At 39.2% G+C, this 19,540-nt stretch overlaps 1 protein-coding gene and 1 long non-coding RNA gene across 2 annotated transcripts; one reads left to right on the top strand and one right to left on the bottom strand.

Moving 5' to 3' along the window:
• The first annotated feature begins 5,352 nt into the window (after positions 1–5,352).
• On the top strand, positions 5,353–11,997 carry LOC105530270. Its single transcript, XR_001004621.1, has 3 exons — positions 5,353–5,374; positions 5,863–6,003; positions 10,202–11,997. It is a non-coding gene; the product is annotated as an uncharacterized LOC105530270 (long non-coding RNA).
• Positions 11,998–14,484: 2,487 nt separating this feature from the next.
• On the bottom strand, positions 14,485–15,226 carry LOC105530269 (60S ribosomal protein L10-like). The gene has a single exon (XM_011967714.1). The coding sequence runs from the start codon at positions 15,187–15,189 to the stop codon at positions 14,581–14,583; it is 609 nt and encodes a 202-aa protein (XP_011823104.1). The 5' UTR covers positions 15,190–15,226; the 3' UTR covers positions 14,485–14,580.
• Positions 15,227–19,540: the final 4,314 nt, after the last annotated feature.

The following is a 19,540-nucleotide window of genomic DNA, read 5'->3' as shown; positions in this document are numbered from 1 at the left end:
ATCTCTAAAAAAAAAAAAAAAAAAAATGCTTTAAGTTATATCAGATGTCAGCTGACGGGACAGAAGGGAAAAAACGTTTTGAATAATTCTAGGTTTAGAATCCTGGAACAATAGTTTATAAGGTAGTTTCCCTAGATCAAGTTATCAGTCTTTTCATTTGTGCTCCCTGATCCAATTAATGGGCATAATTATTTGTACTGGATAGAATTGTTGAAATCAAAATGAGATGAAATATAAAGTACCCTTTATATAGTAGTTGTGTACCTGTTAATAGACTACCATCCAGGTTCCCTTTCCAAAGGGCTATAGCTTGGTCTAGTTCAACCTGTCAGGGATCAGCCAGTCCATGTACATACAGAAGATACTTTATCTTACATTTAGTGGTGTAACTTGCTTATTTAACTGTAGTGGGTAGAATTTTGTCCCCCTCAAAACATGTCCCAATCCTAATCCACCCAAACTTTATTTGGAAATAGGGTCTGTGTAGACATAATGAAGTGAAAGATCTCCCAGAAGGGAATATCCTGAATGTAGGTTGATGCCTAACTCCAATGACTGGTGTCTATATAAAAGAAAGCAGAGGGAGATTTGACACATGCAGGGAAGAAGGCCATGTGAAGACTGAGGCAGAGATTGAGTTATGCCACCTCAAACCAAATAAAGCAGGAGCCACAAGAAGCTGGAGGAGCTAAGAAAGGATTCTCCCCTAAAGGCTTTGGAGGCAATGCAGTCCTGCCTACACCTTGATTTTGTACTTCAGACTTTGGTTTTGTACATCTGAATCATGGGATAATAAATTTCTGTTGTTTAAATATGCAAAGTTTGTGATAATTTGTTATGGTGGCCCTAGGAAACTATGACATGTACAAACATCATACCCCAAATGTCGTTGATTATGAATAAACATTGGTTGATACCCTAATTTTTTTTCATGGCTACAGGGATACGAATACCAGTAAGGTATGTGAAAAGTATTTAAAAGTGCCAACATATCATAGGTACTATATGCTTTTAATGTGTTGGATCATTCAGTACCTAGAACACACTTATGAGTTAAATACTATTGCAAAATTCAGTTTTACAGATGGAAAACTAAGGGACAGAGAGTTTAAGGACTTTGCCTAAGACTGAACAGTTAGGGAGTGGGACAGCTTGGACTTATGTCCAGTGCATCATGCTCTAGAGCCTGGGAAACTATGAAAGCTCTGTTGTTAGGTGAAAGAAGCAGTCTGCAATCATACATACTGTAGGAGCTCATTAAAAGTAATATGCCCTATGTTAGTGTATTTATACGAAACCTGGACCTAGTAAGAAATGGGTGGATTATGACTTTGGAGAGAATGTTCATTGCAATCCCAGAGACAGAAGCCATAGGGCAGTAGGATGATGAGTGGGAAGTGAAAAATGTTAACAGAGCTTGTAGAAAACTCTTTTTGGTACTTTGAATATGAAGGAGAAGAAGGATAAGGGAGGGAGAGACAGAGACAGGGAGATCTGTATCCTGTAGCTGAATGGGTGACGAGGGGGGTCCAAGGAGAGATTTTTTTAAAATATTCAATTTCTTGAAACTTGACCAAGTTAAAAGCTAATGTGAAAAAAAGCTGTCTCAGAATGAACCCTTGAAGTTGCCCACGTGTTTATTTCCCTCATACTTTTGTATCACATTAGAGCTCATGAGACACCTCCAATGGAATAGAATGGGTTTTGAGCTCAATACATATTTAGTTATTACCTAATGAAAGAATAGACATTGTGTGTGAAGAAATGCTAGTAACTCTTGGATTTTTGTCTCTCAGGGAGGCAGCAGATGGCTGAAATTCTGACGCAATGTGGCTGGTTAATGCACGATCTGAAAACCCCTGCACTGGTGATTTTGGGACAGATCTAGAATATACCAATAAATATATTAACATACCAAGTAGTCCAGGAGCAGCCACTGGGCAAACACCATACCTTGCATCCCTGGTGCTGTCTCTGAGCTCAACAGGTAAGTTCAAAGACATTCCTGTCTTCCCAGTGTGGGGAACTAAATTTGGGTCATCTCAGAAGCATGATGTTAGACAGCTCTTATGAGTTTCTGATAACACTCACGAAGTAGAGAAACTACTGTCTACAAAACTTTGAACTCAAGGCATATCACAGGAACATTTGCTTTCTTCAACTAGATGTCTGTATTCTCATAAGGGGGAGCAATGAGAAATGATTTTTCACAATGCCTGCCTTAGCACTGAGGCTCCGCCAGCCCCTAATGCTATGTCCCATTTAAAGGCCATTTAAGTCCCACTCCATGCCATATACTCTGAAGAGGTTTCCTCATGTACCCATCAGGCAGCTATGTAAGGATGGTATGGTCAGTCCCATTTAAAAGATGACTAAGCTCAGGCTCTTACCTAAGTCACCTGTTCAGGTAAGTGGCAGGATTTGAATGAAATTCCATCCCTCACCCTCCCTAGAGGACCCTGAGGAGCCTCCCTTTTAGAAGATGGGTTTCTGGGCTTGAGAAATGGTGAGATTCCACCCCCCTGCTATTGTGACCCCATGAGTCTTTACTCAACAACTTTTCTGGATGAAGATGACAGAGGTGAGATCCCATTCTTTGTGCCAACAGACCTGTGTGTAGGGACACATGAGTTGGCTGATTGATGCCTGAAGTGGTGAGTGGGCTCAGGCAGAAGCTCAAGAGTTGGCCTTGAGACAGGTGAGCGCATATTTATGAGAGAGAGAGTTTATTAAGTATTAACTTACACAGTCACAAGGTCCCACAATAGGCCATCTGCAAGCTGAGAAACAAGGAGAGTCAGTTCGAGTCCCAAAACTGAAGAACTTTGAGTCCAATGTTCGAGAGCAGGAAGCATCCAGCATGGGAGAAAGATGTAGGCTGGGAGGCTAGACCAGCCTCTCTTTTTCACATTTTTCTGCCTGCTTTATATTCACTGGAAGCTGATTAGATTGTGCCCACCAGATTAAGAGTGGATCTGCCTTTCCCAGCCCACTGACTCAAATGTTAATGTCTTTTGGAAGCACCCACACAGACACACCTGGGATTAATACTTTGTATCCTTCAATCCAATCAAGTTGACACTCAGTGTTAACCATCACAACTCCTTTAGGCAAATGCACTCTATATTTCATCTCCTTTAATCTCAACAGCTATTCAAGTTACCTACAAGAATACCCACTGAATTATGTCCATTATTCAGATCAGGGTACTTTAGACAAGTTTCTGTACATCAGGGAAATATCTTTGTTGTGTCTTGATTAGCAGGTAATTCTGAATTATTCTAAAGTTTTCTCCAGTTTGTCTCTGTGCCTCCTGGGCTCGGAATGATCTAATTCTCCTTGGGCACTGCCATTACATGTTCCAAGGCAGTTTAACATTTTTTTAAAAAATTGTGATCCATATGGTTTTAAGTCAGAAGATAATTTAAATTGAAAAATTCTAAATTTAAAAAACCTAAGAATAGCGTAAAAACTCTGGAAAAATCTGTGCAAACGAGCTGAGATACTGGGTTAGAATTCATGCTTTGCGAAGCACACTAACAAAGAACTTAGGCAAATAATTTCAGTGGAGAAGTCAAATAATTAGATACATTAACAATAAACACATGAACTATGCCAAAACCACAGAAACTAATAAGATGTAAATATAAATCCTGAGAAGAATAGTGGAAAAAATAGGTTGCAAAAGAAGATAAGGATGTGATTCAACCTTTGGAACAGTCTGTGTGTGTGTGTGTGTGTGTGTAGGTGAACATATTTGTGTGCATCTCACCTGTGGAGACACATTTCACAGTATGCACCATTCTATGGACAGCAGACACCTAGGGGTCAGGGGTTAGGAGCTGCTCCAGTGAGAGATACAGGTTAATTTCAATTCATATATGTGTTTTTATATATTGTTTTACATTTTATATTCAGGAAAAAGTATTTTGATAAAATATTAAAAACAATATGCTGTGAACATATTGACAAGAGTATGGTACACATATATTCCTTACTTTAGGCATTCATTTATTCAATTTCCTAGGGAAATAATGTAGATTTTTTTAAAATGAATTGACTCACACATGAGTGTGTGTGTATGTGTGTATGTTCTAGCTCCTCTAGCTCTACCACCTCAAATACAGTTCACAGTTGCAGCATTATCCCCAGTTCAGACTGACACTGTACTTCCAATCTCAAATTTAGATATCCCAGAAAACGTACTTTTTTATAACCCAGAAAAATGATGGATACAGAGGGATTTCTGTAGGTACGTCAAAAATTCCAGAAAACTGGCTGATCCCATTAATCAACCTCCCAACCTCCATCCCTCCCTTTCCCCTGCTGAACTCACCAGTCAACTCTCAGAGTTGCAATCCTGGCTCTGGCCACTAGGAGACATCACAGCCATCTTCACTTTTGTTCTTTTTTAAGGAAAAGGAGTACATCTAACAAAGAGTAACAGATGTTATAACATCGTTTGTTCACTGAAATACCAGTTCTGTTTGGAGTATTTGTGTGTATATTAAAACAGTTCCATTTGCTGTCGACCCCAAATCTACATCACATTCACTGATTCATCTCTTCCCTTCTCAGTGTAGGTTGAGGTTTCCACACTGTAGGAGGGTCCCTTCCAGACAGCAGGGCATTCGTTCACTCTCCATCCACCCCTGTACAGGCTTCCTGGACCTTCTACCACCGCTTCCCACTCATCCCCTCTCCAGGACACTATAAGCACAGCCTCCCAGACCTGCCCTTTTTGCCCTCATCCTCTCTCAGTCACCTCTCACCTGCCCTGATGCGATCCATTAAGATTCTGTCTTCCAGCAACAGCCAAGGAGTGTTAGACCTACCTGGTGTTTCATCCTATGGATGCCCCACCATATATGTATTTGCAGTCTTCTTTTACACTTACCAGTTGTTCTTTTTTTTTGACAGAATTAGAATGAATCATTCTGCACTTAGGCTCATAAGCTGTGGTTTAAGGGAAGTATTGTATTTTTTGCTCCTTGCAGACACGTCTTTGCAGAAGAGTTCTATAATGGTGGTACAATGGCGCCCCCCTCATGACAGAAGCTTGAACTACAGCTTGAACATCGGTGAGCAGGAAGGTGGGAGGGAGGGGCTGTGGCCCATGCATACCCTATAGAGCGTTCTGAAACTCTGGGTTGAAAAAGGAGGCATTCCAGGTTAAAGGGATACAGAAGTCCACTAGATGTTCCAGACTCTTCATATGCTGAATAGAAAACTGTATGTGGGAATAACAGAAAAATCATTTTAATTTCTATAGAGATGAAATATACTGTCTACATTGTTCAATACAATAGCTAATGGCAACTGTGGCGGTTGAACACCTGAAATGTGTTGAATGGAACTGAACTTTTAGTTTCATGTATGTTTAATCAACTTAAATGTAAATGGCCATATGTGGACAATGTCTACTATATTGGACAGCAGTGACTCAACACATTTTTCTGCACCTTTCTTCAGTTAACAATATATGCTGAAAATCATTACAAAGGAGTAGAAGGGGGAGTTCTCATTGCTTGTTTTACCTCCAGAGAACTCTGGGATGTAGATGTACCTTAGATTATTCAATCAATTCCTTATTGATGGACATCTGTCTCATTTCTAGTCTTGTCCTGTTACAAATTGTTCTACCATGAATTGCCTTGTCTTCATGCCTTTTGTCTTTTTTAATTGTATCTTTGGGGGTACATTCTTAGAGATTGCTGGCCCTGGAAGAATACATCTGTGCTGCATAAAATAAAAGATTTGAAACGAGAGGATCTGGAAACATGGTGACAAGCAGTGAATGTTGGTTGTATCTCGTTATTCTTTTGATTCCATGTACTTTCTGATCTCCTATTTTCATCCTAGTGTGACATGGTGAATGAATTTATTGAGCCCCAGAAAGAAGGAATATTAAAGAAGAGCAAAGAATAATAGCTGGACAGAAGATGGGGGTCATTGAACCTGTATCCTAGTTGCCAGACCTGTAAAGTGACCACGGGACCTGTAGTGAGTCCTGTTCTTTTGTTGGCCTCTAGTCTACCACAGAAGGACATTTATTATAGGAACAGTAGTTAGCTGTGTGGGCTTTGGGGTGAGAAGGACTTGGATTTGAGTCTGGGAACTATCACTCAATGGTTGCATAATCTAGAGCAAATAATTTATCTATCATGTATCCTACAATTGCTGGCATTTTTATTATTGTTTATTTTGTTTTATTATTGCACCATTCATCCAAAGGGTGAATGATAGGAATCAGGATTACACTGTCAGGTATTGCAATGTTCCATGAAACTTTGCTTTTGTAACTGATGGAGTCTTTGACATACAGATTAAAGGATGTCTGTAGAAAGCTCATGAACAGACCCATATATATATATTACATTTAATATGCAATGTAGATATGGCATTTCCAATCAGATGCATTGTTTGAAAATTGGGGTTGGGTCAGCTGGTTCATTAAAAGGCAAAGTTAGATTATATGTCTTGTAATTTAATCAGAATGATTCATCCACATATTAGTACTTTGTATAAAAGTTCAAATAGAAGTAGAAATGAAAATAAAAACCCAGAATACCAAGCTCCATATATAGTATAACCATTATATAAAATGTAATGTATGTGTGTCCATTACATTTGCTTATATACATGTATAAAAAAACAAAGTAGCATGATGTAAATTTCAATAAGGATAGGAATACTGATGATAAAAGAAAATTAAATTTAGAGGACTTTGAGCAATGAACAATTCGTGAATTGGGCAGCCCCCAGAATCACAGCAGATTCATGGAAACTCTAGCATAGCCATATGGTGGAAAAAAATTTATAGACCAATAAAGGGAAATGATGTACAGAAATTGGAAGTGAGGTACAGAATGGCTGGATTGATTATAGCTTGGTGTTTGCCTTGTTTAAACCCAGTTTGAACACTCCGCAGTACACGAATGGTTGAAGTATGGCCGCTGGGATTGGCCAAGAGTTAGCTATTGTTACAGGCACATACTCCGAAGTTATGTTTTCAATTTTGCCTATTAAGCTAGGTTACAGTTCATCCACAAGGACTCAAATATAGAAGTACGGAGTCCTTCTCAGGTCATATTTAGTTTGCTTTAACACTGGGTATTAATAGTTTTTAAATTCTGCGCTTGACTCAATATTAACCTTTTGCAAAGACAAGTGTGGAATACATTTATGATAAAAATGTGGCTCCTAAAATATGTTACTTAAGAAATATTTCCGAAAAAAACATAGCCGTAAAATTAACCCAGGCTAATCTTACACCTACTTTAGTTTTTCTCTAACCCCAGGTCCCATAGGCTCCCATCTGGCAGTGGGTTTATGCTTCCTCCTGAAGTCACATTCTTCACCAGAACACTCTTTTCACAGGGTCACAGTCTCTCCACACTTTGATTTATTTTCTCTCTGCACTCAGCCTGGGCAACAAAGCAAGACCCTGAAAAAAGAAAGAGAGGAAGGGAGGAAGGTAGGGAGGGAGGGGGAAAGAGAGAGAGAGAGGGAGGGACGGCGGGCTTTGCTGTCTCTTCTTTGTAGCACAGGTAACCTGATAATGCAGTGGAGGAGAAGGAAAATCATCCCCTCATTACATTTTGTTTTATATCCTTTCTTGCTACCTTCTTTTACCTTCCATTTGGACATTGGAATAGCAGCTTTTCATTAAGCTCTGGAAAGGAGACAGCACCGAATGACAGAGCATGAAGATGAGTCTGCTATAAAACAGACTGAAACCAGGAGACCTGGGTCCTAAGTACCAGATCTTTCCTTGTATACCCAGTGGTTAGGGATGTGGGCTTTGGAGTCAGATAGATCAGGTAGAAAATGTGTGTACATTTAATAACTGCTTTCATGATCTTTAGCAAATGTTGAGTCTTCAAATTAATGAAACCCATATTTAGTATACAAACATTAAATATGCATGCATAGAGAATGAAATGAGCATTAATACAAAAAAAAGTTTAAAAATTAACCAGTGATGGGGTTATTGATTAATTATATATCTGGACTTGATTATATTTCCCTGAATTTCTTAATTGGTATGGATCTTTTTAAAATCAGAATTAAGTCTCAGAGAAATAGTGGTTGTTATGAAATCTTAAAGTAACACAAAAAATTATAGAATACAACAGACTTCTACATACTCATGTCAACATATAAAACCTTCATAGGTGAGTCAAACACACTTTAAAGTCTTCTCTTATTACCTCAGCTGCCTTCTTTCCCACAGGTGACCACAATGTATAATTTAGGTTTTACATTTTTAAGACATTTTTCTATACTTTTATTACATATGCATATATCTGTAAGTGAAATATGATATTGTTTTCTGACGTGGTTTCATCCCTAAATACCTGGCTACCTCATGAAATAGGAGAAAGGAAGAAACATGAGGAGAACAAACACACATTCACATCTTAATAGAGGGACCTACCATATATGCCTATTTGTCATTTATACTGTCTCTCAGACTCACTGAAGCAGACACACCCATTTTCTCAGTTTATATGCTGTGGGGAGCTCCAACAAAATCTGCAGATACCATTTTTCAAACCTCTTTATTCCCTGATGAATTCAAAATCTTAGCGCTTCCCTGAAGCTAACTAGCCTAAAATAATGTCTCAGTGTTTCCTGACATGAAATACCTTCCATTTGCCCAGACCTAATTTTCTATCTTTAATCCAAACTGTAATTCATGTAGGCTTACCCTGTCTATCTGGAATCTAAACTGGGTCATGCTGGTGAAAGAAGACAGTGATTCCCTGAGTTGATTTTCATATGTCCAGGCTACTACCCAAATCCATTGATTAGTTCAGGGATGCATATCATTTAGAGCTTGATCTGATTTTGTATCACAATTGCTCAGTATGAGTATATTGTACTTTCCATTTGTTATTTTTGATTGCACAAGGAAGGTATTTCAAAAGAGTTTTTTTGTTATTTGTTTGTTTGTTTGTTTTTCTTTTCTTTTTTTTTTTTTTTTTGAGACGGAGTCTCGCTCTGTCGCCCAGGTTGGAGTGCAGTGGCACCATCTTGGCTCACTGCAAGCTCCGCCTCCTGGGTTCATGCCATTCTCCTGCCTCAGCCTCCCGAGTAGCTGGGACTACAGGCGCCTGCCACCACGTCCGGCTAATTATTTGTATTTTTAGTAGAGACGGGATTTCACCATATTAGCCAGGATGGTCTTGATCTCCTGACCTCGTGATCCGCCCATCTCAGCCTCCCAAAGTGCTGGGATTACAAGCGTGAGCCACCGCACCCGGCCTCGAAAGAGTTTTAATTCATATGTGTTAATTGATGATCCTGGGGACAGAATCCATAGTGTAATGGGATAAAGAGTCAGTCAAAAGTGGAGAGTATTAACAAGGAATGTACAAAACTCTTTGTGGAACTTTGAATTTGAAGAAGAGAGAATCCAGTGGGAGAGGACACATATATGTACACACACACACACACACACACAGAGAGAGAGAGACAGACAGACAGACAGAGAGCGAGCGCCAGAGAGAGAGAGGGGGAGAGGGAGAGGAGTGGTATCTCTATCATGTGGTTGAATAGGTGATGAGAGGTCCAAGGAGGGATTTTTGAAAATCATCAATTTTTTGAAACCCGATCAAGTTTAAAAATTAATGAGAAGAACCATCTCATCTCAGATTTAAACAATGAAGTCACCCATATATTAATTTCCTTTCTTACCCAGTTAATTCGACTTTAGGGTTCATGAGGTACCTCCAATGGAATAGCATGAGTTCTGGGCTCTGTTAATATTTAGTTGTTAGCTAATTAAAAACTGGACAATTGTGTGTTATATTAGTCTGTTCTCATGCTGCTAATAAAGACATAATGGAGACTAGGTAATTTATAAAGGAAAGAGGTTTAATTGACTCACAGTTCCACATGGCTGGGGAAGCCCCACAATCATAGCAGAAGGCAAAAACACATCTTACATGGTGGCAGGCAAGGGAGCTTCTGCAGGGAAACTCCCATTTATAAAACCATCAGATCTCATGAGACTTATTCACTACTATGAGAACAGTGTGGTATAAACTGCCCTTATGATTCAATTATCTCCACCTGGCCCTGCACTTGACATGTGGGGATTATTACAATTCAAGGTGAGATTTGGGTGGGGACACAGCCAAACTATATCATGTGTCAAAGACTTGCTAGTAACTATTGGATTTTTGTCTCTAAGGGAGGCAGCAGATGACTGAAAACCTGAAGTGATGTGGCTGAGTACTGCATGATCTGAAGACTCTGCACTGGTGACTGCGGTATGGGTCCAAATTTTTCCTTAAAAAAAAACCAAAAACTAAAGAGCCCAAAACCATACTGACCAGTCCAGGAACAGCCATTAGGCAAACACAACTTTTTGCTACCCTGGTGTTACCGATTTCTGAGCTCAACAGGTGAATTCAAAGATATGCCTGTTTTTCCAGCATGGGGAGCTGGATTTGGGTCAGCTCAGGGGCATGATGTTGAACAGCTCTTATGAGCTTCTGATAATGCCCAGGAAGTACAGAAACAACTGTCTACAAATCTTTGAACTCAAGGCATATCACAGGGACATTTGCTTTCTTCAACTAGATACCTGTTTTCTCATAAAGAGAAACAATGAGAAATGATTTTTCACAATGCCTCCTTAGCCCTGAGGCTCACCCATCCCCTAGTGCTGTGTCCCAACATTTAAAGGCCATTGAAGTCCCACTCTATGCCATATACTCTGGACAGGTTTTCTCATTTACCCCTCAGGACAGCACTGTAAGGATGGTATGGTCAATCCCATTTCATAGATGGCCAAACTCAGGCTTTCAGAGCCTAAGTTTCTCCAGATAGGTGGTAGGATTGGAATGAGGTTCCATCCCTCATCATCCATAGACAGCCCTGAGTAGCCTCCCTTTTAGAAGATGGGCTTCCAGGGCTTGAGAAATGGTCAGATTCCACCCCTCTGCTATTGTGGACCAAGGCATCCTCACTCCACAACCCCTCTGGGTGATGAAGAAGATAGAGAAGATTAAATCCCGCCATTTATGCCAGGAGACCTGGGTGTAGGGCCACACGAGTTGGTTGCTCCTCGAAGTAGTGAGTGGGCTCAGGCAGAAGCTCAAGTATTGGCCTTGGGACAGGGAAGCTTGAGAGAAGGAAATTAACATACACTAAACTACTGTAAGCAAATGCACTTTATATTTCATCTCCTTTAATCTTAACTGCTATTCAAGGTACCTATCACTTTGACCATTATTCATATTATGGTACTTTGGGAAAGTTTATGTAAATCGGGGAGAAAACTCTTTTCTCTCCAGATCAGCAGCTAACTCTAGAATTACTTAAAGTATTTTTCCATTTTTGTCTTGATATCTCCAGGACTCTCAATGCTCGTATTTTTCTCAAGGCCGACAGTACACACGCCCTAAGGTGTTCTTCACCAGTATTTCTTTTTAAATTACAATCTGTGTATATCTTATTCATATTATTGAAGTTGAAAACACGTTCTAAATGAAAATAACACTAAGAATTTCTATAAAATAATGGGGAAACATTTTCAAACTACATCTCAGATGTTAGATTAGCATCCACAATTTATAGGGCAAGCTCAGTAACAAAGCAGTTGGCAACTAATTTTGACATACAATTCCAATAGATATAGACATGAACAATGAACTTGTTGATTATGTTAAAACTGTAAGAACTAATAAGATGCTAATATAAATCCTCAGAAGAATATTAAATGGAAAAGACAGGTTGCAAAAGGAGATGATTAATGTGATCACACTTTTTGGCAAAGATTATATGCATGTGTAGGTGGACATGGTCATGTGCACCGCATCCACAGAAACATGTCTGGAATGTGTGCACCATTCTATGGACAACAGACATTTTGGGTCAGGAGGTAGGAGTTGAGCTAGTGAGAGGTGAAGATTAATTACAATTCATAAATGTGCTTTTGTATATTTGAAATTTGGTATTCAGGAATAAAAGTATTTTGATGAATATTTAGACAATATACTTTTGAACAGATTGACAAAAATAATGTGTATTATGTTCATTAATTTGAAATAGCTATTACTGTATTCTATTTAATGGTGTAAGACGTAGTTAAGTAGAAGGACACAAAACAAGTCTCAATAAATTTAAAAAATCAAAATCATATCAAGTATGTTCTCAGACAAAAATGGAATAAAAGTAGAAATCAGTAACAGGAGGAACCTGGGAAACTGTACAAATATGTGGAAATTAAACAAACAGCATGCTCCAGAATGACCACTGAGTCAAGAAAAAAAATTATGGAGGAAATCAAAAAGTTACTTGAAACAAATGAAAATGGAAACACAGCATATCAAAATCTATGAGCTACAGCAAAAGCAGTGCTAAGAGAAAAATTTACAGCAATAGATGCCTTCATCAAAAAAGGCAAAAGATTCCAAATAATCAATCTAACTGTACACCTCAAGGAACTAAACAAGGAAAAACAAACCAAATCCCAAATGAGTAGAAGGAAGGAAACAGTAAAAGTCAGAGCCAAACTAAACAAAATAGAAACTAAAAATATACAAAGTTTTAATGAAACAAAGAGTTGGATTTCTGAAAAGATAAAAAATTGATAAACCGCCAGCTAGACTAACCAAGAAAAAAAAAGAGAGAAGACACAAATAAACATCAGAAATGAAAAAGGAGACACTACAACTGATAACATGGAAATACAAATAATCATTCAGAGACTATTATAAACAATTATATACCACCAAATTGGAAAGCCTAGAGGAAATAAATAAATTCCTGGACGTATGCAACCTACCAAGATTGAATCAGGAAGAAATAGAAAACCTGAACAGACCACAATAAGTAATGAGATTGAATCAGTAATAAAAATCCTCCAACAGAGAAAAGCCCAGGCCTGGGTGGTTCCTCTGATGAATTCTATCAAACCTTCAAAGAAGAACTAACGCAAGTTATATTCAAACAGCTGAAAAAACATTGAAGAGGAGGGAATTCTCCCTAACTCATTTTATGAGAGCAGCATTATTATGATATTAAAAACCAGACAAGGACTCAACAAAAAAGAAAACTACAGGCCAATAACCCTGATGAAAATAGATGCAGAAGTTCTTAGCAAAATACTAGCAACCTGAATCCAACAGCACATCAAAAAGATAATATGCCATGAACAAGTGGGTTTTATACCAGGGATGCAAAAATGGTTCAACATATGCAAATCAACAAACATAATACAGTAATTACATCAACAGAATGAAGTACAGAAACCGTATGATCATCTCAACCAATCCATAGAAAGCATTTGATAAAATTCATCATCCCTTCATGATAAAAACTCTCAAGAAACTAGGCATCGAAAGAACATACCTCAAAATAATAAAAACCATATATGATAAACTCATAGCTATCATAATGAATGGGGAAAAGCTGAAACCGTTTCATCTAAGAACTGGAACAAGACAAGGATCTTGTTTTTTCACCTTCATCACTACTATTCAACATAGTACTGGAAGACCTAGCCAGAGCAATCAGACAAGAGAAATAACAGATATCCAAGTCGGATATCTTTGCATTTGTTCCTCTTTGCAAATGATATAGTTTTGTATCTAGAAAAACCTAATGGCTCCATCAAAACCCTCTCAAATTTGATAAATACAATAAAGTTGTAGGATAGAACCTCAATATACAAAAATCGGTAGTGTTTATATGCACCATTGATGAAATAGCTGATGATGAAATGGCTGAGAAAGAAATTAAAAAGGCATGCCTACTTGAAACAGCTACCAAAAATAACCTAGGAATAAATTTAACCAAGTAGGTGAAAGACCTCTACAAGGAAAACTACAAAACACTGATGAAAGAAACTGAAGAAGACACAAGCAAATGGAAAGATATTCTATGCTCATGGACTGGAAGAATTAATATAATTAAAGTGACCATACTGCCAAAAGTAATCTGCAGATTCAATGCAATCCTTATCAAAGTACCAATGACATTTTTCACAGAAATAGAAAAAACAATCCTAAAATTGTTGTGCAACCGCAAAGGAACCCAGATAACCAAACCAATCCAGACCAAAAAGAACAGAGCCGGAGGCATCACACTACTTGACTTCAAAGTATATTACAAGGCTATAGTAATCATGTTTTGATTACTATATGGTATTGGTATGAAAACAGACACAAAGACCAATGGAACAGAATAGAGAACGCAGAAATAAAACCACATGTTTACACACAAAACTGATGTTCAACAAAGGCACCAAGAACATACGTTGAGGAAAGGACATCCTCCTCAATAAATGGTATTGGGAAAATTGGATATGCATATGCAAAAGAATGAAACTGCACCTCTGTCTCTCATCTTACACAGAAATCAACTCAAGATCGATTAAAGACTTAAATGTAAGACCGGAAACTATAAGAGTACTAGACAGAAACCTGGGGTAAACACTTAAGTACATTGATCTAGGCAAAAAAAAAATTTTTTTTTTTCTGGACAGGAAGTAGAATTTATTGGTGAGTATTAAGTGGGGGCAGCATATTGGAAGCCCTCATGAGTGCAGGGCCCGCCATTTGTTCAGAGGACCACGATTGGGGATGTACAGCCATCTGGGATGAGCCACTTTTCAGCCACCATGTCTTCAAAGTCATCAGCATTGAACTTGGTGAAGCCCCACTTCTTTGAGATGTGGATCTTCTGGCGGCCAGGAAACTTGAACTTGGCCCCGTGCAGGGCCTCAATCACATGCTCCTTGTTCTGCAGCTTGGTGCGGATGGACATGATAACTTGGCCAATGTAAACCCTGGCCACAGTGCCCTGGGGCTTTCCAAAAGCACCTCGCATGCCTGTTTGGAGCCTGTCAGCCCCAGCACAGGACAACATCTTGTTGATGCGGATGACGTGGAAGGGATGGAGCCACACCCGGATATGGAAGCCATCCTTGCCACACCTTTTTACCATGTACTTATTGGCACAAATTCGGGCAGCCTCCAGGGCTTCAGAGGACAGCTGCTCATATTCATCTGACACCATGTGGCCACAGAGCGGAAACTCATCCACTTTTGCCTTCTTCCACCCCAGGTCAAAGATGCGAATCTTGGCATCAGGGACACCTCGGCAGAAGCGAGACTTTGGGTATGGCTTGTTCTTACAATACCGGTAACAACGGGCGGGGCAGCGGCCCATGGCGACACCAGGATCCTCAGTGGCGCGCCGAAGGGAAAGAGAGATCTAGGCAAAAATTTTATGGCTAAGACCTAAAAAGACAACAAAACCAAAAATAGACAAGTGACCAATATGTGTGTCCACCGCAGAGTCCAGGGCCTTTCCTCTGCAGTACCTTGTCAGTGTCAGTACTTTCTTCATTCCTCTATAGCCTTTCTCACCTCCCTGTACTTGGGGAGTCTAAATGGCACTACTTTATGAGTGTCTGTAGAGCAATACTTATCAAGGCCTACATAGGCTCACACCCTTTGTGCTAGCATTTCCTTTTATATGTTTATCTTCAGGACTTAGTGAAGAATGTTGATAAAGATCTGGTTACAAGTACTGCCATCCTCATATTTCCCTGTTTTCACTTTTGGGCTTGAATTTGGAAAGGGAAACCAAATGAGATGCAAAGACACAAAGAATCCAGAAGGAAGTAAAGGGAAATGTGGTTGTCAGCACACACACATACACACACACACACTCCTACATCAACCAGGTTCTGTTATCACAATATTACAATTCCCTCAACATAGTTGTTGGACTCCAAGGGGACCCATTCAGCTCACCAGAGCAAATAACCAAGGGAACTGTGCCCTGGATTACACCCACTACCAGTACACAGACTCTGAAAAAATGCCATCCACATCGTGTAGATAATAGGGAATATTGGAACGCACTGAATAACATGGGGTTGTGAAAATTGATTATGTCACATCCACAGGATGAAATTTCAGAAGAGCGCAAAAATGAGTTATATTGAAACAATGATGAGAGATGACTTTTTTGCCTATCAGATTAGTAAAGATTCACATTATTTCTAATGTGGGCAGAAAGGAACTTTCATACTGGAATATTAAGAGTGTAATACTTTTATTAGAAGTATTTTGATTTCAGATAAATGCACGGGGGTAAGATGGCACATAGGAGGCAGGACTAGCTTGAAGTTCCTGCTCAGATGGACAGAGCAGCCTGTGGAGACTCAAACTGTAAACCTTTGCTCCAAGAAGTACTGCAGGAACATACCAGGATAGCTGAGAGAATTCACAGACCCTTTGAAGAAACTGGATCACTGCTGCAGGCCCCCTGAGATACCGAAAAACTGAGTCTGCTTGCTTTGTCAGCGGGGAAGCTGGTGGTCTGGGACAAGTTCTCAGCCCTAGTCACTGGTTGCCCTGACACAGACTCATTGCTGTTGCGGGGCACAGTGGGAGTGACACTGGCCTTTAGGACTGCAGGCTGTGTGGGAGCAGGCTGAGGCCCATGACCGCTGACTTTCCCCCCACTTGCTGGCAAACTGTATGATTCAGCAGAAGCAGCCATAATCCCCCTGGGAATATAACTCCATTGGACCGGATATCACACCCCCATCCCCCACAGCAGCCACAGCAAGCCGCACCCAAGGAGAGGCTGAGCTCAGCCACGCCTATCCCTGCCTCTACCTGGTGGTCTTTCTCTACCCACCCTGGTAGCCAAAGACCAAGGTCAGAATCTCTTGGGAGTTCTGTGGCCCTGCCCACCGCCTGAGAAATCTGAATACTTAACCAGCTCTCCCTAGGGAAAGTTGGCATCCTCTCTACAGGACACAGCTGATGCACTCTTGAAAGCACCACCTCCTAGCTGGAGGCCAACCAACACAAAACCAGCACACTAAACCAAAATACAACCAAGGACCCTTACAGAGCCCACTTCACTCCCCTGCTACCTCCACTGGCTGCAGAACCTGAAGATGGATCACATCACAGGACTCTTTCCAGACACTCTCCAGGACCAGCCCAGAGCCCAGTAGCTCCACTGGGTGGCTAGACCCAGAAGAGCAAAAACAATCATGACAGTTTGGCTCTCAGGAAGCCCCATTTATAGGGGAAGGGAGAGAACACCACATCAAGGGAGCACCCCATGGGACAAAAGAATCTGAACAGCAGCTCTTGAATTCCAGATCTTCCCTCTGACATAGTCTGCCCAAATGAGAAAGAACGAGAAAAAAATTTCTGATAATACGACAAAACAAGTTTCTTTAATATCCCCAAAAGATTGCACCAGCTCACCAGTGATGGATCCAAACCAAGATGAAATCCTGGAATAGCCAGCAAAAGAATTCAGAAGGTTGATTATTAAGCTAATAAAAGAGGCAACAGAGAAAGATGAAGTCCAACTTAAATAAATCAATAACATGATATAGGATATAAAACGAAAATTCTTCAGTGAAACAGCATAAATAAAAAAACAATTACAATTTCGGGAAATCAGGGGCACACATAGAGAAATGCAAAATGCACTGGAAAGTCTCAGCAATAGAATCAAACAAGCAGAAGGAAGAACTTCAGAGCTCAAAGACAAGGCTTTTCAATTAACCCAATCCATCAAAGACAAAGAAAAAAGAATTTAAGAAAAATGAATAAAGCATCCAAGAAGTTTGGGACTATGTTAAATGTCCAAACCTAAGAACAATTAGTGTTCCTGAGGAAGAAGAGAAATCTAAAAGTTCGGAAAACATATTTGAGGGAATAATCAAAGAAAACTTCCCCAGCCTTGCTAGAGATCTGGACAAATACAAGAAGTTCAAAGAATACCTGGGAAATTCATTGCAAAAAAAGATAATTGCCTAGGAACATAGTCATGAAGTTATCTAAAGTCAAGACAAAGGAAAGAATCTTAAGAGCTATGAGACAAAAGCATCAGGTAATCTATAAAGGAAAACCTATCAGATTAACAGCAGATTTCTCAGCAGAAACCCTACAAGCTAGAATGAATTCGGGTCCTTTTTTTAGCCTCCTTAAGCAAAACAATTATCAGCCACGAATTTTGTATGCAGAGAAACTAAGCTTCATAAATGAAGGAAAGATACAGTCTTTCCCAGACAAACAAATGCTGAGAGAATTCACCACTACCAAGCCAGCAGTACAAGAACTGCTAAAAAGAGCTCTAAATATTAAAACAAATCCTCAAAATATACCAAAATAGACTCTCCCTAAAGCATAAATCTCACAGGACCTATATGACAGTAACACAATGCAAAAACAAACAAACAAATAAATATACAGGCAACAAATAGCACAATGAATAAAATAGTACCTCACATCTCAATACTAACATTGAATGTAAATAGCCTAAATGCTGCACTTAAAAAATACAGAATGACAGAATGGATAAGAATTCACCAACCTAGTTTCTGCTGTCTTCAGGAGATTCACGTAACACATAAGGACTCATATAAACTTAAGGTAAAGGGATAGAAAAATATATTCCATGCAAATGGACACCAAAAGTGAGCAAGAGTAGCTATTCTCACATCAGACAAAACAAACTTTAAGGCAACAGAAGTTAAAAAAGAGGGACATTATATAATGATAAAAGGACTAGTCCAACAGGAAAATATCACAATTCTGAATATATATGCACCTAACACTGGACCTTTCAATTTATAAAGCAGTTACTACTAGACCTAAGAAATGAAACAGATGGCAACACAGTAAAAGTGGGAGACTTTAATACTTCACTGACAGCACTGGACAGGTCATCAAGACAGAAAGTCAAAAAAGAAACAATGGACTTAAACTATACCCTATAACAAATGGACTTAACAGATATTTACAGAATAGTCTACCTAACAACTACAGAATATATATTCTATCCATCAGTACATGGAACATTCTCCGAGTTAGACCACATGATAGGCCACAAAACAAGTCTCAGTAAATTTAAGATAATCGAAATTATATCGAGTACTCTCTCAGACCACAATGGAATAAAATTGGAAATCAACTCCAAAAGGAGCCTTAAAGCCATGCAAATACATGGAAATTAAATAACCTGCTCCTGAATGATCGTTGTGTCAACAATGAAATCAAGATGGAAATTTAAAAATTCTTTGAATTGAAAGATAATAGTGACACAACCTATCAAAACCTCTGGGATACAGCAAAAGCAGTGCTAAGAGGATAGTTCATAACATTGAATGCCTACATCAAAAAGTCTGAAAGAGCACAAATAGACAATCTAAGATCATACCTAATGGAACTAGAAAAACAAGAACAGTCCAAACCCAAACCCAGGAGAAGAAAAGAAATAATGAAGATCAGAGCAGAACTAAATAAAACTGAAACAAACAAAAACAATACAAAAGATAAATGAAACAAAAGCTGGTTCTTTGAAAAGATAAATAAAACTGATAGACCATTAGCAAGATTAACCAAGAAGAGAAAAGGTCCAAATAAGCTCAATTAGAAATGAAATGGGAGATATTACAACTGATACCACAGAAATACAAAAGATTATTGAAGGCTACTATGAACACCTTTATGCACATAAACTAGAGAACCTACAGGAG

The sequence above is a fragment of the Mandrillus leucophaeus genome, unplaced genomic scaffold (assembly GCF_000951045.1).
Source record: "Mandrillus leucophaeus isolate KB7577 unplaced genomic scaffold, Mleu.le_1.0 Scaffold809, whole genome shotgun sequence".
NCBI lineage: Eukaryota > Metazoa > Chordata > Mammalia > Primates > Cercopithecidae > Mandrillus > Mandrillus leucophaeus.
The sequence above is the reverse complement of the archived record's forward strand: the minus strand, read 5'-3'. Positions and strand labels throughout refer to the sequence as shown.